The following is a 24938-nucleotide window of genomic DNA, read 5'->3' as shown; positions in this document are numbered from 1 at the left end:
TAGATATTCCAGTTCTAATATCTTTGCCTTTCCATATACATTTTAGAATTATCTTATTTATATCTTCCAAAAAACCTTACTAGGATTTTGATCCCAAGAATCACATTAAATCTGCACACCAATGTGAGGAGAATTGACATCTCTACTCTGCAGTGTCTTTCATTCCATCGACATGGTAGGATTCTCAGTTTATCTAGATCTTCTTTGATTTTTTGCATTTGCATTTTGTAGTTTCCAGTACCTAAGTCCTGCACTTGCGTTGTTAGATTTGCTCCTAATTATTCCTCTTTTAAAAAGTAATTGTAGGTGTTCCCAAGGTGGCTCAGTGGTAACAAACCCAACTAGTATCCATGAGGAGGCAGCTTCGATCCCTGACCCCACTCAGTGGGTTAAAAGATCTGTTGTTGTCATGAGCTGCTGTATAGGTTGCAGACACAGCTCAGATCTAGCGTTGCTATGGCTATGGTGTCGGCCAGCTCCAATTTGACCCCTAGCCTGGGGACTTCCATATGCCACAGGTGCAGCCCTAAGAAGACAATTAAAATAAAATAAATGTAATTGTAAATTGCATTTTAATTTTAGTGTTTATGTGTTCATTGATAATATATAGAAATGTAATTGCATTTGGTATGTTTTCTTTATATCCTATAATCTCACTGAACTCACCTTTTACTTTGTGAGTTGTTTTTTCGATTCTCTAGGAATTTTTACATAGTCATCTGCAAAAAGAGACAGTTTTCTTTCTTCCTGTCTGATCTGTATCCCCTTTCTTGCCTGATTGCACTGGCTAGAACTTCTAGTTCTATGTTGAATAAGAGTAGTGAGAGTGGACATCTTTGCTTTCTTCCTGTGTTCTTTATATGTTCTTCAAATGTGGTTGGGTTTTTTTGTTTTGTTTTGTTTTGTTTTGTTGTTTTTGTTTTTCGTCTTTTTAGGGCTGCACCTGTGGCACATGGAGGTTCCCAGGCTAGGGATTGAATCAGAGCTACAGCTGCTGGCCTATGCCACAGTCATGGCAATGCGGGATCTGAGCTGCATCTGCGACCTGCACCACAGCTCACAGCAACACCAGATCCTCAACCCACTGATCAAGGCCAGGGATCAAACCAGCAACCTCATGGTTACTAGTCGGATTCATTTCCGCTCTGCCACAACGGGAACTCCTTCGTGGTCTTCTTATGTTTGTTTTATATCTAACGTCCTGGGGTTTTAGTTGGACTAGTAGGAGGGAGATGGAAAAGTATATCCACTCCATCTTCTCAAATGAGTGACAGAAAGGGGGATTTGCAAGCACTTACATTTAAGGATTAGCCATGGCCTATGTAAAGCAACCAGACCATGTCTGCACATAGGAGGCAATGAAGAAAATGGTTGCTATTATTTTTCAATGATTCAAAGATTCTGTAGTTCTCAATTTGATTATTTTAAGGGTTTCATGCTGTGATGCTAAATTCTGAAATTCAGTAATTCTAGATTTTGGCATTTCCAGGTATGCGACTTGACCTTTCTTCCTTTCTCTTTTTACTCTGGACCATCCTAGGAAAAGAGTTGATTCTGAGCAAGCGTTCTGTTGCCTTGTCTTGCAGAGAGCAGAGAGCATCAATCCGGTTCAAGACCACTCTCATGAATACTCTCATGGACGTCCTTCGCAACAGGCCAGGATGGGTGGAAGTGAAGGAGTAAGACACACCCCCAAGCCTCATCTCTCCTTCCCTTTGTCTCACAGGTCTTGCTCACCCTTTGTTTTTCTCCTAGTTCCCTTGGTGGCCACAGGGACTTGTCTCGGTCTGACTGTGAGAGGGGCCAACATTTATTTAGCATTCACAATGTGTCAGGTGCATTGCTGAATGCCATCTCTGTCTTATTTAAGCCTTACAACCATCCAGCAAGATATAATTATGTTCAGAGATATTAAGTCAGTCGTTTAAGGTCACATAGCATGTGAGTGTCAGAGTAGAATTCAAACTCAGTTCAGTTTGACTCTTCCACAGCCAGGGTCCTATAGCTCTCTACGCAGCTGTCACAGACCTGCTGGATAAATCTGGTGATGGCAGGTCCTCGCTACTTACTAGTTCTTTGACTTTGAACAAGTTATATGACCCCTAAGCCTACCTTTTCTTTCCCGTGTTGGGTTCTGGGAATACTGAGATGAGCAGGCATGCCATCCCTGGCACACGGTAGGTGCTAATACTAGGGTTAAGATTTGGAAGCTTGTAAGAAAGACCCAAAATCAAAGAGGCTTCAACAGGCTAGAAGTTTATTTATCCCTCCCACTGGAGTCCAGTTATAGGAGGCTTAGAGATGATATGGAAACGTGGGACCCATCTGCTTCCATCTTTCCACTCTGCTCTCCTTTGAGTAAGTCCCTCGTCCTCATGGTCTGAAGTGGAGCTCCAGCCTTGCATCCACATTCCAAGCAGCAGGAGGTAGGAAGGAGACAAGGAAAAGTATGTCCTACCTTCGAAAGACACAACCCAGAAGTCCCTCACATTCATTAGCTAAAACTTAGCCCTGTGGCCATATCTAGCTGCAAGAGAATCTAGGAAAATGTTGTCTTTATTCTGGAAAATGTAGACTATATTTTTCCTGGGGAAACACTGGGGATTCTGTTACAGAGGGAGCAGAGGTATGAGGGCTAAGGGCAACCAGCTGCCCTGCCATGCTGCTCAGTCAGTATTTGTTACCTGACAATAGCTAAGCCTGCTAGACACTCTTCAGCAATTTACAAGCATGACCTCTTTAAATCATTCCAGAAAACCTTCCAGTAGGTGCTATTATCCTCCCCATTTTCCTGATGAAAAAACTGGACACACTAAGTGAAAAAAACAAAAAGAAAAACCATGTTGAGAGTTCCCGTTGTGGCTCAGCAGAAATGAACCTGACTAGTATCCATGAGGACACAGGTTTGATCCCTGGCCTTGATCAGTGGGTTGAGGATCCGGAGTTGCTGTAGTGAGGTCACAGACATGGCTTGGATCTGGCGTTGCTGTGGCTGGCCGCTGTAGCTATGATTCAACCCCTAGTCTGGGAACTTCCTTATGCTGGATTGGCCCTAAAAAGACACACACACACACACAAAATACCGTGTTGGAGGTCATTCACCTAGTAAGGACTTGAGCTAGAGTTTGCACCTTGTCTGGCTGTCTGTGAGTCCCAGGCTCATCCTCCCTGTCCCAGCAGCCTCTCAGTAAATGAAGGAACAAATGAGTTCCTTGAATCCATGATGCCTGCTGCCTGGTGCTGGAGCCTAGCAGGGGAGACAGAGTTTGAATAAATCGTCCCACAAGAAAAATTAGGAATTGGCTGTTGATGGCAAGCTGTAGTACGGGTCATTTAAGATGGCAGGGTCCTTTCTTGGGTGCTTTGGGGGCATATTACAGAGATGATGATGCTGATGATGGCAGCTACTATGGCTGCACCTGCGGCATATGGAAGTTCCTGGGCTAGGGATCAAATCAGCAGTTGCACCTGCCAGCCTACACCATAGCCACGGCAATGGCAATGTGGGACCCGAGCTGCATCTGCAGCCTGTGCCACAGCTTTTCAGCAAGACCAGATCCTTAACCCACTGAGCAAAGCCAGGGACCAAACCCAACACTATGTCAGGTTCTTAGCCTGCTGAGCCACAATGAGAGCTCCCCTGTCACGCCTTTTTCAAGCACCTCTTCTGTGCACCACAGCTCTGTGGTGTCTGGATTTGGTAGATCGGTCTGGTTTCCTGTCCCCCTCTCTGGCCTGATGGTGAAGGACAGGGTCTGAATTTGGAGTCGTGCAGGCTTGGGTGTGAATCCTGAGGCTGCTGGTTCCTCCGTGAGCAAGGCTGTCGCTGTCTTAGGGCTCCAGGCATGATGTTAGTCACTTCGGGAGCTGCTCTGAGGATTCAGTGAGAGGAGGGCTTTTTAAACTGGGGAAAGTTTATAAAGTTACCTAATTCCATTGCTCAGTAATGTGGGCTCAGGGGTGCCTACGTGGATGCTTCCAGAGTTGGCCAATTGTCACAGGCCATACATGGTAGGGACTGTGATCTGGAGAGGGTGTGCCCTAGGGTGGTGGGTGCTGGGAGGCATCTGGGCTCAGGATGGTCAGATCTGCTGATCGTTCAAAGGAAGCCAGCAGCTGGATTTTTATAGGCACATTTCTGTAGTTTTCACTCCAGCGTCACAAAGCACATTGTGAGCAGTAGGTGGCCCAGGGACACTTCCTTGAGACTCCTGATGGGCACCCTGCTGCTTCCCTCTCAGCTGCACCTTAGGGGCAGGTGGGAGGGGGAGGCAGAACCCCCCCCCCCCCAGCATGCTGAGGGTCTCAGGGCATGACTTTTGTCCCACCCCGGCCCCCAGTGAAGGGGAGTGGGATTTCTACTGGTGTGACGTCAGCTGGCTCCGGGAGAACTTCGACCACACCTACATGGATGAGCATGTGCGGATCAGCCACTTCCGAAACCACTACGAGGTGAGCTGGGAGCAGGGGAGGGGGACAAGGGGACTGGGTGTAGCCACAAGTAGGTGCTGGTTTGGGAGTACAAACCAGCATGGAAAAGTGTAAGGGAATTTGGGGGTCAGGCCAGGTGGGGTATATGTGACCTAGATATATGATGAGCTGAATAAGGCGAGGGGGTAAGGATCTAAGGCCTAACGAACAGGCCATCTTGGGCTGGGGGTTGAGGTCGTGGGCTGGCTGGTTTCCGGTGCAAAGGCGGAAGGAGCAGGATGTTTGAGGGATTATGGGATATCGGGGTGAGGCAGGTGGACCTGTTTGGAGCCTGGAGGTGGGAGGGAGGTCTGGGAGGAGTCAGACCACAAAGATGGGGCTGGAGAGGCCACTGGTGGGAGATTTTTAAAAGTTTAGTGCAGAAAGGAGGAGGACCACCAGGACCAGTCCCGGGACCATTAAACACCAGCTTTGAAGAATACAAGCTTGCATCTACCCTGATCCTTATCTGTGGCCCTATTTTCCACTCCAAACTATAAAACCACTTCCTAATCTCTCCCAAGGGAGGGCAATGTCTTTAGGGCATTAGCCAGCTGTGGCCTCCTTTGCCTGGCAAAGCAGTGAAGCTATTTTTTTGGTCCTTCACACCCCACCCTCCACCAAGGAAAAAAGATTAGCACAGCTTAGCAGTTAGAAACAAGGACTTTGAAGTCAGACAGGCCCGAATCAAATGCTGGCTGTGCCGCCTGTAGGCTGGAGAGCTCCGGGCAACCGACAACATTGCCTTGCCTCAGTTTCCTCACCTGTAACGTGGGGATAATTACCGAATAGCAGGCTCTCAGTACAAGTTACTTTCACTCTTACCATACAAAGAATGGGGGTTGCAGGGGATGCAGCCGGTGGGATGGCTGGAGTTGGAGGTGGAGCAAGGCAGTGGTCACACACGCCAACAGCCTGCCTGCCCTTGTGCCGCCCAGCTGACCCGCAAGAACTACATGGTAAAGAACCTGAAGCGGTTCCGGAAACAGCTGGAACGTGAGGCAGGAAAGCTGGAGGCAGCCAAGTGTGACTTCTTCCCCAAAACCTTTGAGATGCCATGCGAGTACCACCTGTTTGTAGAGGAGTTTCGCAAAAACCCGGGAATCACCTGGATCATGAAGCCTGTGAGTGCCCGGTGTGGGGGGCGTGGCGGGGGGATGTCCGGGGCCCCAGAGCAGGGCTCCTCCTCTCGCACATCTCAGGACAGGACTCTGCCTGGGAATTCAGGCTTAGATGCACCATCTGCCTTTCCCTAAAGTGCTGACATCACCTCCTCTTCTCTGCAGTGTGTGAACCCAGCACCTATGACTGCTGGTACGTAGTAGGTGCTCAAAAGTGTTCACTAGATAAACGAGTGATCCTCAGGACACCAAGGAAGGGAATCCAGAGCCTCTCTCTCTCTCTCTTTTCTCTTTTTAGGGCCGCACCCATGGCATATGGAAGTTCCTGGGGTTGGGGGTTGCACTGGAACTGTGGCTGCTGGCCTCCACCAAAGCCATAGCAACGCAGGATCTGAGCCATGTCTGCGACCTACACCACAGCTCACAGCAATGCCGGATCCTTAACCCACTGAGTGAGGCCAGGGATCACACCCACATCCTCATGGATACTAGTCCGGTTCTTAACCCCCTGAGCCATAACGAGAACTCCAGAGCCTCTCTTTTTGCTATGAATGAAAACAATGGCCAGGCCGTGGGAAGTTTTTACAGTTCTCATAATGGTCCTTAGGAGGAGGTATTAACAGTTCCATTTTATTTTATTTTATTTATTTTATTTTATTTATTTTTGTCTTTTTAGGGCCGCACTGGTGGCATATGGAGGTTCCCAGGCTAGGGGTCAAATCAGAGCTGCAGCAATGCCAGATCTGGGCTGTGTCTTTGACCTACACCACAGCTCACAGCAATGCCGGATCCTTAACCCACTGAGCAAGGCCAGGGATCAAACCTGCATCCTCATGGATACTCATCAGATTCGTTTCCGTTGTGCCACAATGGGAACTCCTACCAGCCCCATTTTAAAGATGAGGAGCCTGAGTCCTATTTATTTGAGCATCCCCCAAATACTTACTGAGCACTTGCCATGTGCCAGGCACAGAGCTAGATGGCGGGGCTATAGCTCTCAGCAAGTCAGACATGGGTCTCTGCCCTCCTCCAGGGCAGACAAGGTGCAGAGGATACATGTATGGTCACAGTTGTGCCGAGTGTTAACAAAGAGAATGGTGTCAGCAGAGGAAACATCAAGAGGATTTCCCCAGCCTGTGAGCAGTCTTCTCTACAGAAGTGAGAGAGTGGCTCTGAGGCCAAACCCCTTGGTCAAATGTTAGCTGTACCTGGGTGACCTCAGGCAGATTACTTAACTTCTCTGGGCCCCGGTTTCCCCATCTGCAAAGAGAGTAACTGCAGTACCTAGGGGATAATGTTGTGTGACTAAATGAGTTATGGTATAGCAATGAATGATAATTGTTGTTACAAGAATTAGTACTGAGCTTCAACCTGAAGGAGGCAGAGGAGTTGGCCTGAAGAAGGGCAGAGATAGGGAAGAGCATTCCAGGAAGAGGGAACTGCATGCACGAAGGCCTTGCATCTGGAGAGAGCCCTTGGGCCATCAAGAAACTGAATGGAGGGAGTTCCTGGCCCTGTCGTGGCTCAGCCGAAATGACTCTGACTAGTATCCACGAGAATGTAGGTTTGAACCCTGGCCTTGATTTGACCCCTAGCCTGGGAACCTCCATATGCTCCATATGCCGTGAGCACAGCCCTAAAAAAGCGAAAGAAAGAAAGAAAGAAAGAAAGAAAGAAAGAAAGAAAGAAAGAAAGAAGGAAGGAAGGAAGGAAGGAAGGAAGGAAGGAAGGAAGGAAGGAAGGAAGGAAGGAAGGAAGGAAGGAAGGAAAGAAAGAAAGAAAGAAAGAAAGAAAGAAAGAAAGAAAGAAGAAAGAAAAGAAAGAAGAAAGGAAGAAAGAAAGAAGGAAACTAAGTGGAGGGGCAAGAGTGGCAGAGCACCTGCCAACCCCTTAGCCCTGCCTCATGCCAGGGCCAGTCTCTTACGACAACACCACCATAGCCCTGAATGGCATCATCCAAAGCCCCTAGTAGTTTCCAGGCTTGGGAACGTGCCGGGCCCCGGGAAGGTTGGTGAGGGTGGGAGCAGCTCCTCTGTGGAGCTGGAGACCCACCAGTGTTGGCTGATTTAGTCAAAACACAAGTGTGTGGAGGAGGGAACTCATGGAAAACAATGGATGCTCCCAAAGGGGACTGAGCTGAGGTTTATCCAGGCCTCCTGATGTCACCCCACGAGGCCTGCTGGAAGGCTTATGTCCCCTTCCCGGGAAGGCAGGAAGCCAATGGGATGGGCTCTGAAGGGGGTTAGGCAGACAAACAGGGCAACCCAGGGCGGATTCCAACTCCCAGCATCCTCTTCTCAGACAAGTGGTAATTTGTGCTAATTGAGAACAAGCAATTGCATATTAAGTTGTTCCTTTCCCAGCCCCCGGCCTTTGTTAGCGGCAGACACAATGACAGCTGTAATTAGGAGGAGGAATCTTGGCTGTGTGTGTGTGTGTGCGCATGTGTGCCTGTGTGCCTGTGTGTGTGTGTGTGTGTGTGTGAGTGCGTGCGCGCGCTTGTATTAGCGTTTTCACTCTTGAATCCCTGAGGCGCCCTGTGCGGGGTGTGGGTGATCCGCCACTTACAAGCTGCATGACCCTCAACAGGTTACTCAACTCCTCTCACTCCATTTCCTCATCCGTCAAGTGACATTTACAGGCATACCTACCACACAGGGTTGTGAGAGAATTCAGTGAATTTATACACATTGTGGAGTTCCTGTCTTGGCTCAAGGGACTAGTATCCATGAGGATGCAAGTTCAATCCCTGCCCTTGCTCAGTGGGTTAAGGATCCGGTGATGCCGTGAGCTGTGGTGTAGGTTGCAGACGCGGCTCAGATCCTGCGTTGCTGTGGCTGCAGCTCCGATTCGACCCCTAGCCTGGGAACTTCCGTATGGTGTAGGCGTGGCCCTAAAAAGGAAAAAAAAAATGTGTACACGTTGTGTTCATGAATTACACACCCTGTGTAAAGGGCTTGGCACTTAGGTGCCCAATGACTGACCCTTTTTATTGGTATTTCCAAGAGTCCGGGCAACACCGTCTCTTCCTCCTGCCCCTGGGAAGCATGGGCTCAGGCTTTCCAATTTGAATGCGCTCACAAATCCTCAGGAAGCTGGTTAGAATTCGGAGCCTGATTCAGCAGGTCTGGGTGGAGCCTGAGCATCCGCCTGTCTAACCAGCTCCCGGTGATGCCTTTGGGGCTGGTCCACGGACAACACTTTGAGGAGTGAGACTAGAGAGGAGTAATTCTCAAACCTGAGAATTTTCTGGAGGCCTTCAAGCACCCACCCCCAGAGATCAGATGCAGTCGTGTGGGGCCTGAGAATCTGCATTTCTAACAAATTCCCATCAGGGCTGTCCAGGGAACTAGAACCATTAGGGTGTCTGTGTGTCTGTGTCTGTGAGTCTGTGTGTGTGTGTGTGTGTGTGTGTGTGTGTGTGTCTGTGTGTGTGTAAGGAATTGGCTCCTGTGATTTCGAGGGGACTGGCAAGTCTGAAATCTGTGGGGGCAGAAAACTCAGGCAGGCTTCCCCTTTTACAGTCTTCAGGCAGGATAGTTTCTTTTTCCAGAAACCTCAGTGTTTGCTCTTAAGCCCTCACCCGATTGGCTGAAGCTCACCTACCTCCTCCAGAGTGATTCCCTTTACTTGAAGTTTACTCATGTTAATCACATTTATTTATAAAATATCTTCACAACAGCAACTAGATGAGTGTTTGACCAAATGGCTGGGCACCACTGACCAGCCAAGTTGACACATAAAATGGACCATCTTACCAGGGGTCACGAGGATGCTGCTGGTCTGGGTACCACACTCTGAGACCCACTGGGCTCAATCGTTAGTTCTGGAGTCCTGTTGTTTGGATTCCTCTTGGTGTGGGGAAATGGTAAAAAATAGGACGTTGCCCTAAACTTGGAAAATGGAGGGACAAGCCCTCCAAATCCCTCTGCTTTCCCACAGGGCCTGTCTTTGTGACCCAGTCGGTCCTTGTCCAGCCACACACAAGGGTTTTCACATAATTGCCACGGCGGGGCCAGCCGAGGCAGCCACTGGCCTGCCTTTTCCCTCAGATGTCTTTTTTTTCCTTCGTTTTTAAAATTTTTATTGCAGCGTAATTGGTTTACAATGTTGTGATCATTTCTGCTGTACAACAAAGTGATTCAGTTCAATACACACATCCCTCTTTCTCCGATTCTTTTCCCATATAGATGATCACAGAATGTTGGGCAGCGTTCTCTGTGCTCTACAGCAGGTCCCTGTCGGCCAGCCTTTCCATATATGATAGTGTGCACATGCCGGGCCCAAACCCCCTAGTCCATCCCTCCTTCCCTCCACCTGTCCCCTTTGGGGACTATAAGTTTGCTTTCAAAGCCTATGAGTCTATTTCTGTTCTGCAGCAAGTTCATTTGTATCTAAAAGAGTCCACATACAAGTGATATCACATGGTGTTTTTTTTTGTTTTTTTTTTCACTGTCCGACCAACCTCACTTAGTACAATAATCTCCAGGTTTCCCTCAGATGTCCTCTCTGCATGGTTCCCCAGGGCCTGCCACGCCTGCCCCTTCCTCTTCGGTGGCAGCAAAACAGTTCTGGAAAGAGGGAGTGGAGTTGGACTCAGAAGGGAGCAAGCAGTGTCATCCCCTTCGTGCCACCCTAAAGGGACCTCTCTTCCCACACCACCAGACTAGTGTAAACATCGCCTCAATCCAAACATTTTTTTTCCATTTCAGTGTGCTGCCCTGCCACCAGCCCAGGCGCTCCGGATTGGCAGGGAATTGGACGGGACCCAGATCCTAGGACCATGCTCGCTTCTCCAGCCTCCCTTGCTGGGCTCCCGGGGTCCTGGCTTGTCTGTCAGTCTCTCTGTGTGACTGCAGAGCTGCTGTCACACTTCACCCAGGGCTGTGAGCTTCCTGGGAACCATGGGCTGTTCTGGGCTTTGGGAGCCTCTGTCCAAACTGCAGGACAGGAAGTGCCAAGGTTTAACCTTCTCATATACCAGGTTGCCCCAACCCCAGCTTCTCACACCTTTGTTGTTGTTGTTGTTGTTGCTATTTCTTGGGCCGCACCCACGGCATATGGAGGTTCCCAGGCCAGGGGTCGAATAGGAGCTGTAGCCACTGGCCTACGCCAGAGCCACAGCAACGCGGGATCTGAGCCGCATCTGCAACCTACACCACAGCTCATGGCAACGCCAGATCGTTAACCCACTGAGCAAGGGCAGGGATCGAACCCGCAAGCTCATGGTTCCTAGTCGGATTCGTTAACCACTGCACCACAACGGGGACTCCTTCTCACACCTTTTCACTTGAAATCTCTTAAGAACTGGTGTGTTTTGGAAAGCAGATAACAGAAAACCCAACTCACAGTAGCGCAAACAGGAAGGCAAGGGCTCTGAACTCTTCTCGTGCCTCTTTGGCATCCGGTGAAATGTGGGGACCCCATCACAGAATAGTGGGGTTTTTGGGAATTTGTTTTTCTTGTTCTTTCCCTTTTGGCTGCCCCATGGCATGTGGAGTTCCCAGGCCAGGGATCAGATTGGAGCCGCAGCTGCATCCTAAGCCACAGCTGTGGCAATACCAGATCCTTAACCCACTGCACCCAGCTGGGGATCAAACCTGTGTCCCGGCGCTCCCAAGACATGGCTGATCCCATTGCACCACAGCAGAGAACTCCCCAGCATAAAATAAAGTATGTTAGATTATATAAGGAAGCAACTAGGTTGGAGTTTCCTTTGTGGCTCAGCATTTAATGAACCCAACTAGGATCCAGGAGGCTGTGGGTTTGATCCCTGGCCTCTCTCAGTGGGTTGGGGATCCAGCGTTTCTAGGAGCAATGGTGTAGATCGCAGACGTGGCTCAGATCCCACATTGCTGTGGCTGTGCCCTAGGCCTGCAGCTGTAACTCCGATTCGACCCCTAGCCTGGGAACCTCCATATGCAGGGAGTACGGCCCTAAAAAGCGGGGAAAAAAAAAAAAAAGAAAGAAAGAAACTAGGTTGAAAAACAGTTACGAGCTGTTAGTCTGAGTCCTCTGAGAGACAGATGCCAAGACAAGACTCACCAGGGCCAGAGTTATTTCCCGGAGGCAAGCGGGAGGGAGCTGGGAGGAGGCTGGGGGAGCCGTCTCACCACCAAGTGGCACCCTGGTGAGGGAGATAGGGCAGGAAGTGTGGGTGGAAGGTTCTAACTGGCCCTGAGGCCCAAGGGAAGATCATTGAGGCCAGGCTGAGGCCTCCCAACCCCCTCGCTGTCAGGAGGGGGTCAGCCTTCGTGTCCCTGTCATTGGCCTGGCAAGCAGGGCTGGTTTTCAGCCGCAGCAGCTGGCACTCTGTCAGCCACTCTCCTGCAGTTAGAGCCCTGCGGGTGCTTTCTCACAGTCACCGCAGACTATTAAAACATTCTTTATGCCGTAGGAATATATGTGCTTTTCATTAACAATTAAAGAGAAGTCTAACAGCAGGCCCAATAGTTACCATCATTTCAAGGTCAGAATGAGTATAAACAGTATTTGGAGCTAGAGATCAGCAACAGTTGTAATGTGATATGAAAATAACTGTGATGTCTTTGGAGAGCAAAGTCACAGGCGTGGGTAAGATTATTAAAATTTCTCGCCTGCATTCTTAATGGAAGGAAATGCGAAAATCTGGTCAGGGGTTAATGAAAATAAAGATGAAAAATGTTTTCTTATCCAAGTGTACAGACCCCAGGGAATTTCCTTTGATGATGACAGTCGACTCCAGGGATGCTTCACTGGGCAGCTCAGCAGCATCATCAATTCCCAGCACGGTGGGCTGACCGTTCCTCTTAGTTACAACGAGGCTGCTGCAGCTCTGGTTCACCTCTCACATCTCCACCTGCCACAGGAATAAGGGAATACTCCAATCTTGTGGCCCTTTTGTGGAAGACACACAAATTCCCAGAAGTCCCTGCTGCGGATTTCCCCTGGCGTCCTGCTGGCTCAGGCCTGAACTCATCACATGGCAGGGCCATCAGACCACTGTGAGTGCTCAGACCTCCCCAGAGGGCCAGGTCACTGGGAAGAGGAGACCCAGGTGGGGCTCCATTGGCAGGGAAAAAAGGGAATGGTTGCTGGGGGGAGACCACCAACCACATCTGCTGCATCCAGTGAATGCCCCATAAAGAATGGCCCCCCTGGGCAAGGCAAGGGGTCGAGGGCTGTGAGTGGCCATGGGTGGTGCAAAATGAACGTGTGGTTCATTTGAATAATCCACTCATATTGTTTTCTGATTAATAACGGATCTTTTAATAAAAATAATATAAAAGTTTTCCTCCTGAATTATCAAGTAAGATCAATGCTCCCAGAGATAAACACCATGTTGATCACGTGATTCTGTGCATTTCCCTGGTGCTTTGCAGGAGCTGTAGGAGCCCCAAGCTTGTGAAACACAGATTTAACCAAACTGGATTTGTCACCTGATTACTGGCTGGGTAACTTTGAGCAGAGTGCTTGATCTCTCTGTTCCTTGGTTTCTTTGGCTGCAAAGTGGAGATAAAATTAATGCCTTCAGGGAGTTCTTCCTGTGGTGGCTCAGCGGTATCAAACCTGACTAGTATCCAGGAGGATGCAGGTTCGATTCCTAGCCTTGCTCAGTGGGTTAGGGATCCGGAGTTGCGATGAGCTCTGGTGTAGGTCACAGATGAGGCTTAGATCCCACATTGCTGTGGCTGTGGTGTAAACCGAAGCTGCAGCTCCGACTGGATCCCTAGCCTAGAAACTTTCATATGGTACAGGTGTGGCCCTAAAGAGACAAAAAATAATAATAATAATAATAATAAATAATGGCTTTGTACAGGGTTTTTTTTTTTTTCTTCCTTTTTTAAGGCTGCATGTGCAGCATTTAGAAGTTCCCAGGGTAGAGGATGAATCAGAGCTGCAGCTGCGGTTTACACCACAGCCATGGGGACTCTGGATCCAAGCCACATTTGCAACCTATGCAGCTTGCAGCAATATCGGATCCTTAACCTGAGCAAGGCCAGGGATCGAACCTGCATCCTCAAGGACACTATGTCAGGTTCTTAATCTGCCAAACCACAATGGGAACTCCACAGGGTTTTTTTTTTAAAGCTTTAATGAGGCAATGTGTGTAAATCCTTTTTTAAGCTTTAATGAGGCATGTGTGCTTGGTAATAGGAAATAGTTGAGAAGTGTTAGCTGCTAATATTACCATTATTAGGAACCATCCCCTAAAGTTTTGTTTCTGTAGCTATGTCCTGAAACTCAGGGGCTTGAAATGACAAGCATCTCTTATTTATTTGGCTCATAAGCCTCCAGCTTGGGCAGCACTTGACAGGGGAGGCTCATTGTTGCCCCAGCATCTACCAGGGAGGCTTTACCAAAGGCTGGAGGATTGATTTGCTGCCAAGCTGGCTGGCTATAGCTCTGCTGGCAAGTTGGTGCTGGCTGTTGCCTGGGAGCTCAGCCAGGGTTGAGGGCTGGAAGGCTCAGCTGCCCTCCACGTGGGCCTCTCCATGTGACCTGAGCTTCCTCACAGCATGGTGGCTGGGTTCCAAGGGTGACTATCCCCAAAGAGAAAGCCGCGTGGAAGCTGTATTGCCTTTGATGATCCAGCATTGAAATTCACACAGCATCACTTCTGCTGTACATGATTCCTCGAGACAGTCCTAAAGCCTCACCCAGATTCAAGGGGAAGGGTCAGTGACTTGAACTCTTGGCGGAAGGTGAGGGGTAGCAAGGCCATGGAAAACATATGGGACTGGGAATAGGGTTGAGACTGCGCTTGGAAATGAGTCTGCCAGAGCCAGATAGTAGGTGATTTCCAGTCTTAACAACTCTGATATGTCACTAAGCAGGAAGTTTATTTTCCACTCTTGAGGATTATTTCCTTAAGAGTGCATCTCCCAGAACAGGCATGTCAGTGACTAACAAGACTTTAAACAATAAAAGCTTTTCATTATCCTAGAAACAAAAAGCTGGAGGTAGGCAGCTGTGGGTTTGGGGATGTGCTCCACGGTGCCATTAAAGGCTCAGGCTTGGGAATTTTCTTGTGGCTCATCAGGTTAAGGATCCGGTGTTGTCACTGCTGCAGCTCGGGTCACCACTGTGGCGTGGGTTTGATCCCTGGCCCAAGAACTTCTGCACGCCATGGGTGCAGTTAAAAAGAAAAAAAAAGGCCAGGCTTCTTCTCTGTCCCCTCTGCACCCTCAGTGTGTTGGCTTTCTGTCGTCAAACCTGTCACCTTACCAATGTGAGATGGCCACAGTAGTTGCAAGTATCACCTCCTCAGACATAGCATTCAAACGAGGGGCAGGCATTTTTCTCTCTCTTTCCCCTGACCCCTCAATCTCTCCCCAACCCTATTTTTTTTTTTTTTAACAGCTGCACCTGCAGCATGTGAAAGTTCCCAGGCTAGGGGTTAAATCGGAGCTGCGTTGCTGGTCTGTATCACAGCCAGAGCAGCATCAAGCCACTTCTGCAACTTGTGCTTCAGTTGCAGCAGCACCTGATCCTTAACCCACTGAGAGAGGCCAGGGATTGAATCTGAATCCTCACAGACACTATGACATGTTCTTAACCCTCTGAGGCACAACGGGAACTCCCCAACCTTAAAATTTTTAATTAGGATGAAATTCTTTCCTTGAAGCCCCTGGAAGATATCTCCTTAGGTCTCATTGGCCGAAACAGGTAACGTGGTTTCCATTAGTTGCAAGGGAGGCTGGGAAAACAAGTATCTGGTCTTTCCAGCCTCCACATCCTGAGAGGTGGGCTTTGCCAGCCAGGAAGAAAAGGCAGTGGAGTGGCTACAGGGAAGTCAACCAAAAGAAGTCTCCATTGAAAGATATGAACTTAAAATTTTATTTTTTTAATTTTTAAGTGATTTTTTTCCCCCATCATAGCTGGTTTACAGTGTTCTGTCAATTTTCATCTGTACAGCAAAGTGACCCAGTCACACATACATATGTACAATCTTTGTCTCCCATTATCCTCCGTCATGCTCCATCATAAGTGACTAGAGCCCAGGGCTATACAGCAGGACCTCATTGCTTATCCATTCCAAAGGCAATGGTTTGCATCTCTCTTTTTTTTGGTCTTTTTTTGCTATTTCTTTTTTTGTTTTGTTTTGTTGTTGTTGTTGTTGTTGTCTTTCTAGCTATTTCTTGGGCCGCTCCCTCGGCATATGGAGGTTCCCAGGCCAGGGGTCGAATCGGAGCTGTAGCCACCGGCCTACGCCAGAGCCACAGCAACGCGGGATCCGAGCCGCGTCTGCAACCTACACCACAGCTCAGGGCAATGCCGGATTGTTAGCCCACTGAGCAAGGGCAGGGACCGAACCCGCAACCTCATGGTTCCTAGTCGCATTCGTTAACCACTGCGCCACGATGGGAACTCCTTTTTTTTTTTGCTATTTCTTTGGGCAGCTCTCGCAGCATATGGAGGTTCCCAGGCTAGGGGTCGAATCGGAGCTGTAGCCACCGGCCTATGCCAGAGCCACAGCAATGCAGGATCCAAGCCTCGTCTGCAACCTACACCACAGCTCAGGGCAACGCCGGATCGTTAACCCACTGAGCAAGGGCAGGGACCGAACCCGCAACCTCATGGTTCCTAGTTGGATTTGTTAACCACTGCGCCATGGCGGGAACTCCTGGTTTGCATCTATTAACCCCAAAATCCCAATCCATCCCCTTCTCTCCCCCTCCCCCTTGGCAGCCACAAGTTTGTTCTTCAAGAACCTAAAATTTTTAAGTTTGATAAGACAGAAACAGCTCTGATTTTAAGGGTACAGCTTGAAGAACTTTCACAAAGCGAACACCAGCACCCAAGATTACACACAGAACCCTTCCAGTGCCCTAGCCCCAGTTACCAATGGCGTAGCTTCCTTCTGTCTATTTTTGGACTTTATATAATTGGAATCCTGCAGTACAGCTACATCGGGTCTCTCTTAACATTAGGTTCATATGATTCATCCATCCTGAGGTGGGTAATTATAAACTTAATAATCACTGCTGTATACTATTCCATTGAGAGAATATTTATCCATTGGAGGGTTTCGAGGTTGGAGCTATTATGAATCCTGCTGCTTGGGTGTTCCCATCCATGTCGTGGGTGCCCATGTTCATGTGTTTCTGTGACCTTGGAAAGGAATTACTGGGTCACAGTGGTGCCTATGCTCAGCTTGAGTAGAGGCTGCTCCACACAATGCAGTGCATGAACTGCACCAGTTCCTCCACCTCCTCGCCAACACTTGGTAGTGTCTGCCTTTAACTGTAGCCATTCCCAGGGAGTGTGCAGTGCTATCATACTGGGGTTTTTGTGTGTGTTTCCTGAAATTTAATGAAGTCAGTGCGCTTCATTGCTGACACTGGGTCATCTCTCTTCTCTCGTGAAGGGCCTGTGCACTGTTGGAAGCCCTTGATGCACACTGAGTAGTTGCTGTCCAAAACAGCCGTGTACGTGTGGCTGCCCCTGTACCACTGCCAGTGCTCCAGTCTTCTGGGCACCCCATCTTCTGGGCACAGGCCACCCTGAACCAGAGTGCGCAAGTGGGCAGAGGAGGGCCGGGTTTCACTTCCCACCGCGCCCAGGACTGGGAGCCCTTCTGGCAGTGGACAACCTGTATAGCCCTGCCTGATGGCTCCACCTGCCTCACGTTGTGCAGAAAGCCTTGCTTTGACCAGCCAGGCCATGCTCAGAGGCGATGAGAGGGAAAGACGAGTTTGCACAGGCTGGGTGCCTTTATGCTGGAGAAAGATGACTCAGGGGAGCTGTTCAGTGCTTGTGGATAACAAAGGGCCGTTCTGGAGCCCAGGAATCAGATTTGTTCTAGGAGGCCCTACAGGCCAGAATCAGGCAGGCAGATTTTAGCTCAACACAGGTTAGGCTGTGGAAGCTCCATGAGGTCTGTGTTCCTGGTATAGCATGAAGCTAAGCACACAATAGGCACCTAATATATACCTTTTGGATGACTGCTTAATAGAGCTAATCTGCACGGGAGTGGGCTGTCGGGGTGGGGGAGGGAGGGCAGTGAGCCCTCTGGCACCATGAATATGCAAGGCCAGCGGGTGATCGGTGCAGAACGATCTCCCCGAGGGAGCAATGCCTGGGTTTCTGGCTGCTCTGCATGATATTAAAGATTCCTCTAGCCCCTAGACTCCATGAAGCTTTGAATTATCCATGCTGGGATTCAGTAAAGGCAGACTGATTTCAGTATTAGCTGAAGTAAAATCTAATTAGGAAGGCAAATTGATTTCCAAAAAAAGAATTGGATGATATGTTCCCAGGACTGTTAGAAATGGTTTTTTAATTGTCTGCCCCTTTGTATTATTCATGCAATTGTGTGCCTTCATGAGCCAAGTTGTCTCTCACTTTCCTCCTCACTTCTCTCTCTCCCTCCCACCAGGCTTATAGCACCTTTGCCATCCCAGCCCCTCCAGGGCTGGGCTAGGCCATTCCTCCAGGGAGAGCTGGGGGCCCATGGGGGAGATGGAGACAGAGAAATGCTGGGGAGGGGCCCCAGCCCAGGGCCCAACGGGGAATCACACAGAGCTGAGAGCCAACCTTTCTGCCCTCACCCCCAACCCCAGGTAGCCCGGTCACAGGGGAAGGGCATTTTCCTTTTCCGGAGGCTTAAGGACATCATGGACTGGAGAAAGGTGAGCTCGTCTCTCCCACCTCTTCCCTCTCTTGCCCTTTCAGGGACCAGAAGTTGGCAGAGAGCTCTGCCCACAGGCCTGCCCATGTGCAAAGGTCTCTGGACCCAAAACCCCTGACTTTGGAGTTCCCATTGTGGCTCAGCAGATTAAGAACCCGACTGGTATCCATGAGGTTGCAGGTTCAATCCCTGGCCTCGCTCAGTGGGTTAAGGATCCATTGTTGCCACAAGCTGTGGTGTAGGTCGCAGATGCAGCTTGGATCCTGTGCCACTGTGGCTGTGGTGTAGACTGGCAGCTGTAGCTTCAACCCCTACCCTGGGAACTTCCATATGCTGCAGGTGTGGCCCTAAAAAGACAAAAAACAAAAACAAACAAAAAAACCCCTTGACTTTGCCACTTAATAAGTGTGTGACCTTGGGCAAGTCATTTCACCTCTTTGTGACTTCATATATGGGATAGTAATAGTACCCCTGAGGATGCAGTGAGTTAACGTGCCAAAGAGAATAGTAGTCGTTCTTTTCCGGGGCCTCCTGCTCACCTGGCTGCAGAGTTTGGCTAAGTCTTCTTCTAGGTCCTCAACTGAGCCTGAAGCAGCTCCCTCCCTCCCTCCCCCAAACCCACTCTTGTCCCAAGAACAGGCTCAGTAGAAATCCCCGCTCCCATCCTGCTTCTGCCACTCAGCAGCTGTATGGTCGTGGGGAAACTGCCGAACCCCTCTGAGCCTTAGAGATGATCATGGTGCCAGGTGGGTGTGAGGAGCAGGATGGCAGAACTCATCCTCCACCAGCACCTGTTGCACCAGCAGCTCACAGGTGCTTAATAAAGGAATCTCCTCTCTCTGCCATGTGTCCCCTGTTCCTCCCTTGAAACTGTCAGGGCACCGCTGGGAAGAAGCTCACCAGCTTGGAGGCCCAGCCCTCCCGGAGCGCCATCAACCCCTCTGGCAGCCACGTGAGTATAGATGGGGGATGATCCAAGTCCCAGAAAGAGAAGAGCTTTGATCCTGCCTTCATCCTGAAGCCGCTTGAGGGTGGGGTGATGGTAGGTGTAGAAAGTTCTGTGCTTGAGCCCGGAAGCCCTGAGTTCCAGTGCTCACGGCCACTGGCTGGTGCGTGACCTCACTAAGTGTGTGACATTTGCCTTTGGGTCTTGATTTCTTCGCAAAGTTACTGGGAAGGAGACAATGGGTGGGGAAGAGCTTCGCAGGTGGTGAGGTACTGTGTGTGTGTGTGTGTGTGTGTGTGTGTGTGTGTGTGAGAGAGAGAGAGACAGAGACAGAGACAGAGACAGAGACAGAGAAGGAACATGGCTGTTCTTCCTGAGCTGGGCTGGTTTGCAAAGGATTAGCAGGTAGAGAAAGGAAAGGAATGTGTTTGGGGGCCTGGGTGGTGCTCCAGGCACCCTGACCTGTGGAACTTTCTACAGTGGTGAAATGTCACACACCTGTGGTCTCCGATGCCTTGACCCCTAGCGACATGTTGATGTCCGACATTGAAATGAGGCTAGTGTGACTAAAAGATTGAATTTTTCATTTATTTCCTTTTCTATTGTGGTAAAGTATACATAGAATTTGCAAGCGTAATCATAGTTAAGTGTCCAATTCAATGGCATTAAGTACCTTCATAGCTTTGTGCAACAATTACCACTGTCCATCTCCAAAACTTTTTCATCTTTTCCAACTGACACCCGTGTCCATGAAACGCTAACCTCTTTCTGCCCCCCTGCCCCAGCCCCTGGCAACCACCCTTCTGCTTTCTGTTTCTATGAATTTCACTACTGTAGATACCTCAAATAAGTGGAATCATATAATTTTTGTCTTTTTATGTCTGGCTTATTTCACTTAGCATGAAGCCTTCAAGGTTTATCCATGTCATCTCATGTAACGTCACTTCCTTTTAATCAATTTAAATATAAATATATATAGTCAAATGTGGCCAGTGGCTGCCCTTTTGGGCAACACAGATCTAGAGGTTAAATGCCCAAGTTCTAGCCCTTATAGGTCCACTCTCCAGTTATATTACTGATTGGCTGTGTGACCTTGGGCAAGTTACTCCCTCTCTCTGTGCTTTAGTTTCTTATTTGTAAAATGGGGGAAACAATAATACTTTCTTTTTTTTTAATTTTTTATTACTCAAATGCATTTATCACATCTGTAGTTGTATAATGATCATAACAATCTGATTTTACAGGATTTCTATCCCACAGCCCAGGCACATCCCCCCACCCCAGGCACATTCCCCCACCCCCCAAACTGTCTCCTCCAGAGACCATAAGTTTTTCAATGCCTGTGAGTCAGCATCTGTTCTGCAAAGAAGTTCCGTCTGTCCTTTTTTCAGATTCCACATGTCAGTGGAAGCACTGGATGTTGGTGTCTCATTATACGGCTGACTTCAACAATAGTACTTTCTTGACAGGGTTGATTTAAGGACCTCAAGTAGGGTGCCTACCACAATGCCTCATACACAGGAAATGCTCAAAAATGTTAACAACAATTATTATCACAACTAGGACACAAGAAGCTCTGAAGATCAGAAAGATGAAATTCCAGTGGAGAACTATGTAGCTCAGCGTTACATTGAAAATCCCTACCTGATAGGAGGTACGATGGCTGTCTCTGCTCCCTGCCCTTCCACAGAACGGTCAGTTGGTCAATCAACAAACCTCAATTAGCAGCCCATTGTGGGCTCAGCCTGACATGGGGTGTGAAGGGGTGAAAAGATGGTGGCGCTCCATCCTGCATGCCCACACCTTCTAGCCATTGCCCCCAGGGATCCCTCTGCCCAGCATGGCCTTCCCTCTCCCTTCCTGGTTCACTAAAATCCTCTTCCTTCTGTAAGAACCAACTCCTGCACGCGTTTATCTAAAAAACACTTAAAGAACCTACTCGTGCCAACCACCATCCTCGGTGCTGGCTGCCCACCCTGCTCTCTCACACCCCAGAGGAGCAGACGGCAGTAAACTGGAAACAAAGCAAGATGGTTCCACACAGCGGGGAGCGGGTGTGTGTGTGGGTGTTATGAAGTCAATCAGGCAGAACCTGAGGGAGGGCCTCTCTGTGGAGGTGACTTGCATGAGCTGAACCTGAATTTCAACTAGGAGTCACCTGTGGGTAGATTTGGAGGGAGAGGATGCTGCAAGGGCCAAGGGCCTGAGGTGGAACCAGCCTCCTCCACGAAGCCTTCCTGGATTTCCCCAGGCTGTCTCTACCTCTGCGGTTCCTGCACGGGGCTGAGAAGTACAGACACCGCAGGCTGCAAGGGAGGAGGGGCGTGACTCGGGAGGGTCTTGTCTGAGAGGGGCCCGCGCTCTGAAGGGCCCTCAAGGAATAGCTTCAATGTCACTTGCCTCCTGTCACCTCCTGGGGCAATGTCCTTCCCCGGGGGCAGTCCTTGGGTCTCTTCTCCCAGTGAGCCCCTCCTTTCTCATGGCTTGGAACATGATCCAGATCCATTGTCTCCCAGCTTTTTGTCTTCAGCAGAGACCTTGTCCCGCCGCACCCCAGACCCCGATGCCCCGAAGCCTGTGACACGCCCTCTCAGGCCGCCCTCGGTAACTTAAATCCAACAGGACTAACGTCCAGCCCTTGTCTTTGTCACACCAACTGGCGCATCCCCCAGCCTCCTCACCTGGGGACACAGCCCCTCCAGCCCTGGCAGCTGAGCTGGCAGCGGGAGACTGTTCTGGGTCCGCCCTCTTTTCCCCTCCCCCATCCGGTTCTTCATCAAGCTCCCACACAGCTCCTGCATCTGCCTGGTCCCTTCCATCCCAGTTCTGGCCACTGTCCTCTCCCTCTGGGACAACCGTGCCAGCCTCCTCACTGATGCCCGCTGTTCTGGTCCCCTTCACTCCACTCCAAACACAGTCGCCAGAGGGATCAGACACCCTTCAGTAGCTTTCCATAGTTGGTAGAACAAAATCCCCAAATTGCACCTGACCTGGCCCCTGTCGACCTCACTGGCTTGGTCTCCTGCTCTGCCGTTGGACCAGCTCTTTCTTCCCCTTGGGGCCTCTGCTCACTCAGCTCCTCCCACCCGAGGCCTCCTGTGGTTTTATTGGGTTTCACGTCTGCCTGTCTACTGCTCGATCCCCCAAACCTAGTACAGTGGCCGCAACACAATCAATATTTGTTATACTGATTCATTCTTTTCTTGGCTGACAGGCCGGAAGTTTGACCTGCGTGTCTACGTGCTGGTGATGTCGGTGAGTGACCAAGACAGGCCCCCTCCTCCAGAGGTGGGGAAGGGGCAGCTGGACCAGGGATGGGGGCAGAAGCCATTCTGGGGGCACCTGTGTTAGTTGTCTGGTTTTACCTACCTGGGAGAGTCCGGGGTTGGGTAAACAGACTCAAGCTTTGCCATCTCAAGGCCCCAGAATCTGAATTGTCCCTCTGCCTTCCTTCCTTATTCATTCAGTCATCCATGATGAGCACAGCCAGCATTTATTGAGCGCCTACTAAGTACCAGGTCCAGAATTCAGCAGGTTTTATCTCATTCAGTCCTCCTAATAACCAGGGTTCTTTGATTAGCCTCATTTTATAGATGAGAAGACAGATCAGAGGGGTTGAGTGACTTGCCTGAGCTCACACAGCTGGGGAGGGGCAGAGCTGGGATTCAGATCCAGACGGCCTACTCTCAGCCAAGAAATTGCTATACTCCCTCCACCCATGCATTCGACCAACACTTAAACCTTCCTGGCGCAAAACCTATGCTGGATACAGGATATGGGGCTGTCTGGGACGGGCTCGGCCCCTGCCCTCCTGGAGCTTTCCGTCTGATGGGAAACACGTACACACCCCGAGCGGGCAGATGTTACACCTGGTGGAGCAGAGAAGAGGCCGATGAATTTTGTCCCCTTCTGCATCTCCCCGCCCCCATCCCCACCCCCCGGGGATCAAACAAAGGAAGCTGAAGATTGAGCAGATTCTTGAAGGCTGCTTGATGTGGGAAAGAAGGCAGAACTTTCCAGTTGGGGGAAGAGCAGGTGCAAAAGCTCGGAGGTGCGAAAGTGCCGGTAGTGATCCTCCTACCCTTTTCTCTCCATTCCCGCCTCCACCCAGTACATCCCACTGCGGGCCTGGTTATACCGGGATGGCTTCGCCCGATTCTCCAACACCCGCTTCACACTGAACAGCATCGACGACCAGTGTATCCTGGGAGCCACTCCCCACCCCCAGCATCCCCCATGCAGCCTGCCCCAGCATGTCCCCTGGCTGGTCCAGAGAGAACTCATTCATTCCACAGATGTTTGCTGAGGGCCCAGCTCTGGTCTGGCCACAGGAGATACAGCTGTGATCACAGCAGACCTGGTCCCTTTCAGTCCTGGGTGGGGGCGGATCCCCCAGTGATCCGAGGGAGCATCTCTGCTCTGCTCAGAGCAACTCCACTCCAAGCTTCTCTGCTTGATGATCATTTCACATTGATCCATGTTCATAGGATTGGACTCTTTGAGCCTCTTTGGAGAATGTTTGCATCCTTTTATGTGCCTAGTCGTTGGCTCACTCGTTCCCTTGAATACAATGCCCTTTACACCAAGCAAATTGGCAGATATTAAAAAGTTGATAACACACTATATTGGCGAGGCCGAGGGACTGCATACCTTGCTGGTGGAGTGTGAGCTGGTACAGCCACTTAGGAGGCAATCTGGCAGATGCCTATCAAAAGACAAATGCATAGGTCCTCTGACCTAGTAATTCCCTTCGGGGATTTCATCCAACAGGATAAATTCTGGAGATAGAATTTGCCTTTGGGGGAGAAATGGGTGGGTGGGGAATGGGGTGGGAAGGAGATATTCCTAATATACATTTTAATTTTTTTATTTTTAACGTCTTATTGAAGTGTAGTTGATTTACGAGGTTGTGACAATTTCTGCTCTACATCAAAGTGAGTCAGTTATACATGGACACCCACCCACTCTCTTTCAGATTCTTTTTCCACATAGATTATCACAGAATATTGAGTAGAGTTCTCTGTGCTATAGAGCAGGTCCCCGTTGGCCAGTCATTCCATATACCTCAGTGTGCACATGCCAGTCTCAAAGCCCCAGTCCGTCCCTCCCCCAACCACACTGCGACCTGTACCATGTGAATGTATCATCTGGTTAAAATATACACCTCAAAAATTGTTTTTGACTTTTAGGAGTTCCCATCATGGCTCAGTGGTAACAAACCTGACTAGTATCCATGAGGACACAGGTTCGATCCTTGGCCTTGTTCAGTGGGTTAAGGATCAGGTGTTGCCATGAGCTGTGGTAAGGGTTGCAGACGCAGCTCGGATCAGGCATTGATGTGGCTGTGATATAGGCCGGCAGCTGCAGCTCCGTTTCGCCCCCAAGCCTGGGAACTTCTGTATGCCATGGGTGCGGCCTTAAAAAGACAAAAAAAAAAAAAATTGTTCTCGACTTTTAGATCTGAGCATTAGAGGAAAAGGGGTAGACAATCCAGAAATATTTAGGAGATAAATCAGCAGAACGAGATTACCTGCACATGGGAGAGATGGAAATGGCAAGCAATGCTGCCAAGCTTCTGGCTTGGGCAACCCAGCTGGTGCTTTTAGCCATTTCACATGGCTCTGCCTTAATTTCATCATTCAATTAAGTATCTGCCCAAGCTGATATATTTGCATTCCCTCCATGTTAGAATGGGCCTAGGCCCTCCTGAGTATTTTCTACAATTTGTTTTTCTACTTAGCCAGCTTCAGAGTTTCTTTCTTTTTTTTTTTTTTTGGCTTTTTGGCTT

General features: G+C 49.6%; 1 protein-coding gene across 1 annotated transcript in view; it reads left to right on the top strand.

The window, feature by feature from the left end:
- The window catches only part of TTLL9 (tubulin tyrosine ligase like 9), a 52780-nt gene that overhangs the window by 9440 nt on the left and 18402 nt on the right, over nucleotides 1-24938 (top strand). Inside the window, exons 3-10 of the mRNA XM_047771367.1 lie at nucleotides 1587-1679; nucleotides 4341-4452; nucleotides 5409-5594; nucleotides 18137-18205; nucleotides 19082-19156; nucleotides 20714-20804; nucleotides 22365-22405; nucleotides 23262-23349. Coding sequence (XP_047627323.1) covers nucleotides 1587-1679; nucleotides 4341-4452; nucleotides 5409-5594; nucleotides 18137-18205; nucleotides 19082-19156; nucleotides 20714-20804; nucleotides 22365-22405; nucleotides 23262-23349 — 755 coding nt within the window. The remainder of the gene's footprint in view (nucleotides 1-1586; nucleotides 1680-4340; nucleotides 4453-5408; nucleotides 5595-18136; nucleotides 18206-19081; nucleotides 19157-20713; nucleotides 20805-22364; nucleotides 22406-23261; nucleotides 23350-24938) is intronic.

The sequence above is a fragment of the Phacochoerus africanus genome, chromosome 3, assembly GCF_016906955.1.
Source record: "Phacochoerus africanus isolate WHEZ1 chromosome 3, ROS_Pafr_v1, whole genome shotgun sequence".
NCBI lineage: Eukaryota > Metazoa > Chordata > Mammalia > Artiodactyla > Suidae > Phacochoerus > Phacochoerus africanus.
The sequence above is the reverse complement of the archived record's forward strand: the minus strand, read 5'-3'. Positions and strand labels throughout refer to the sequence as shown.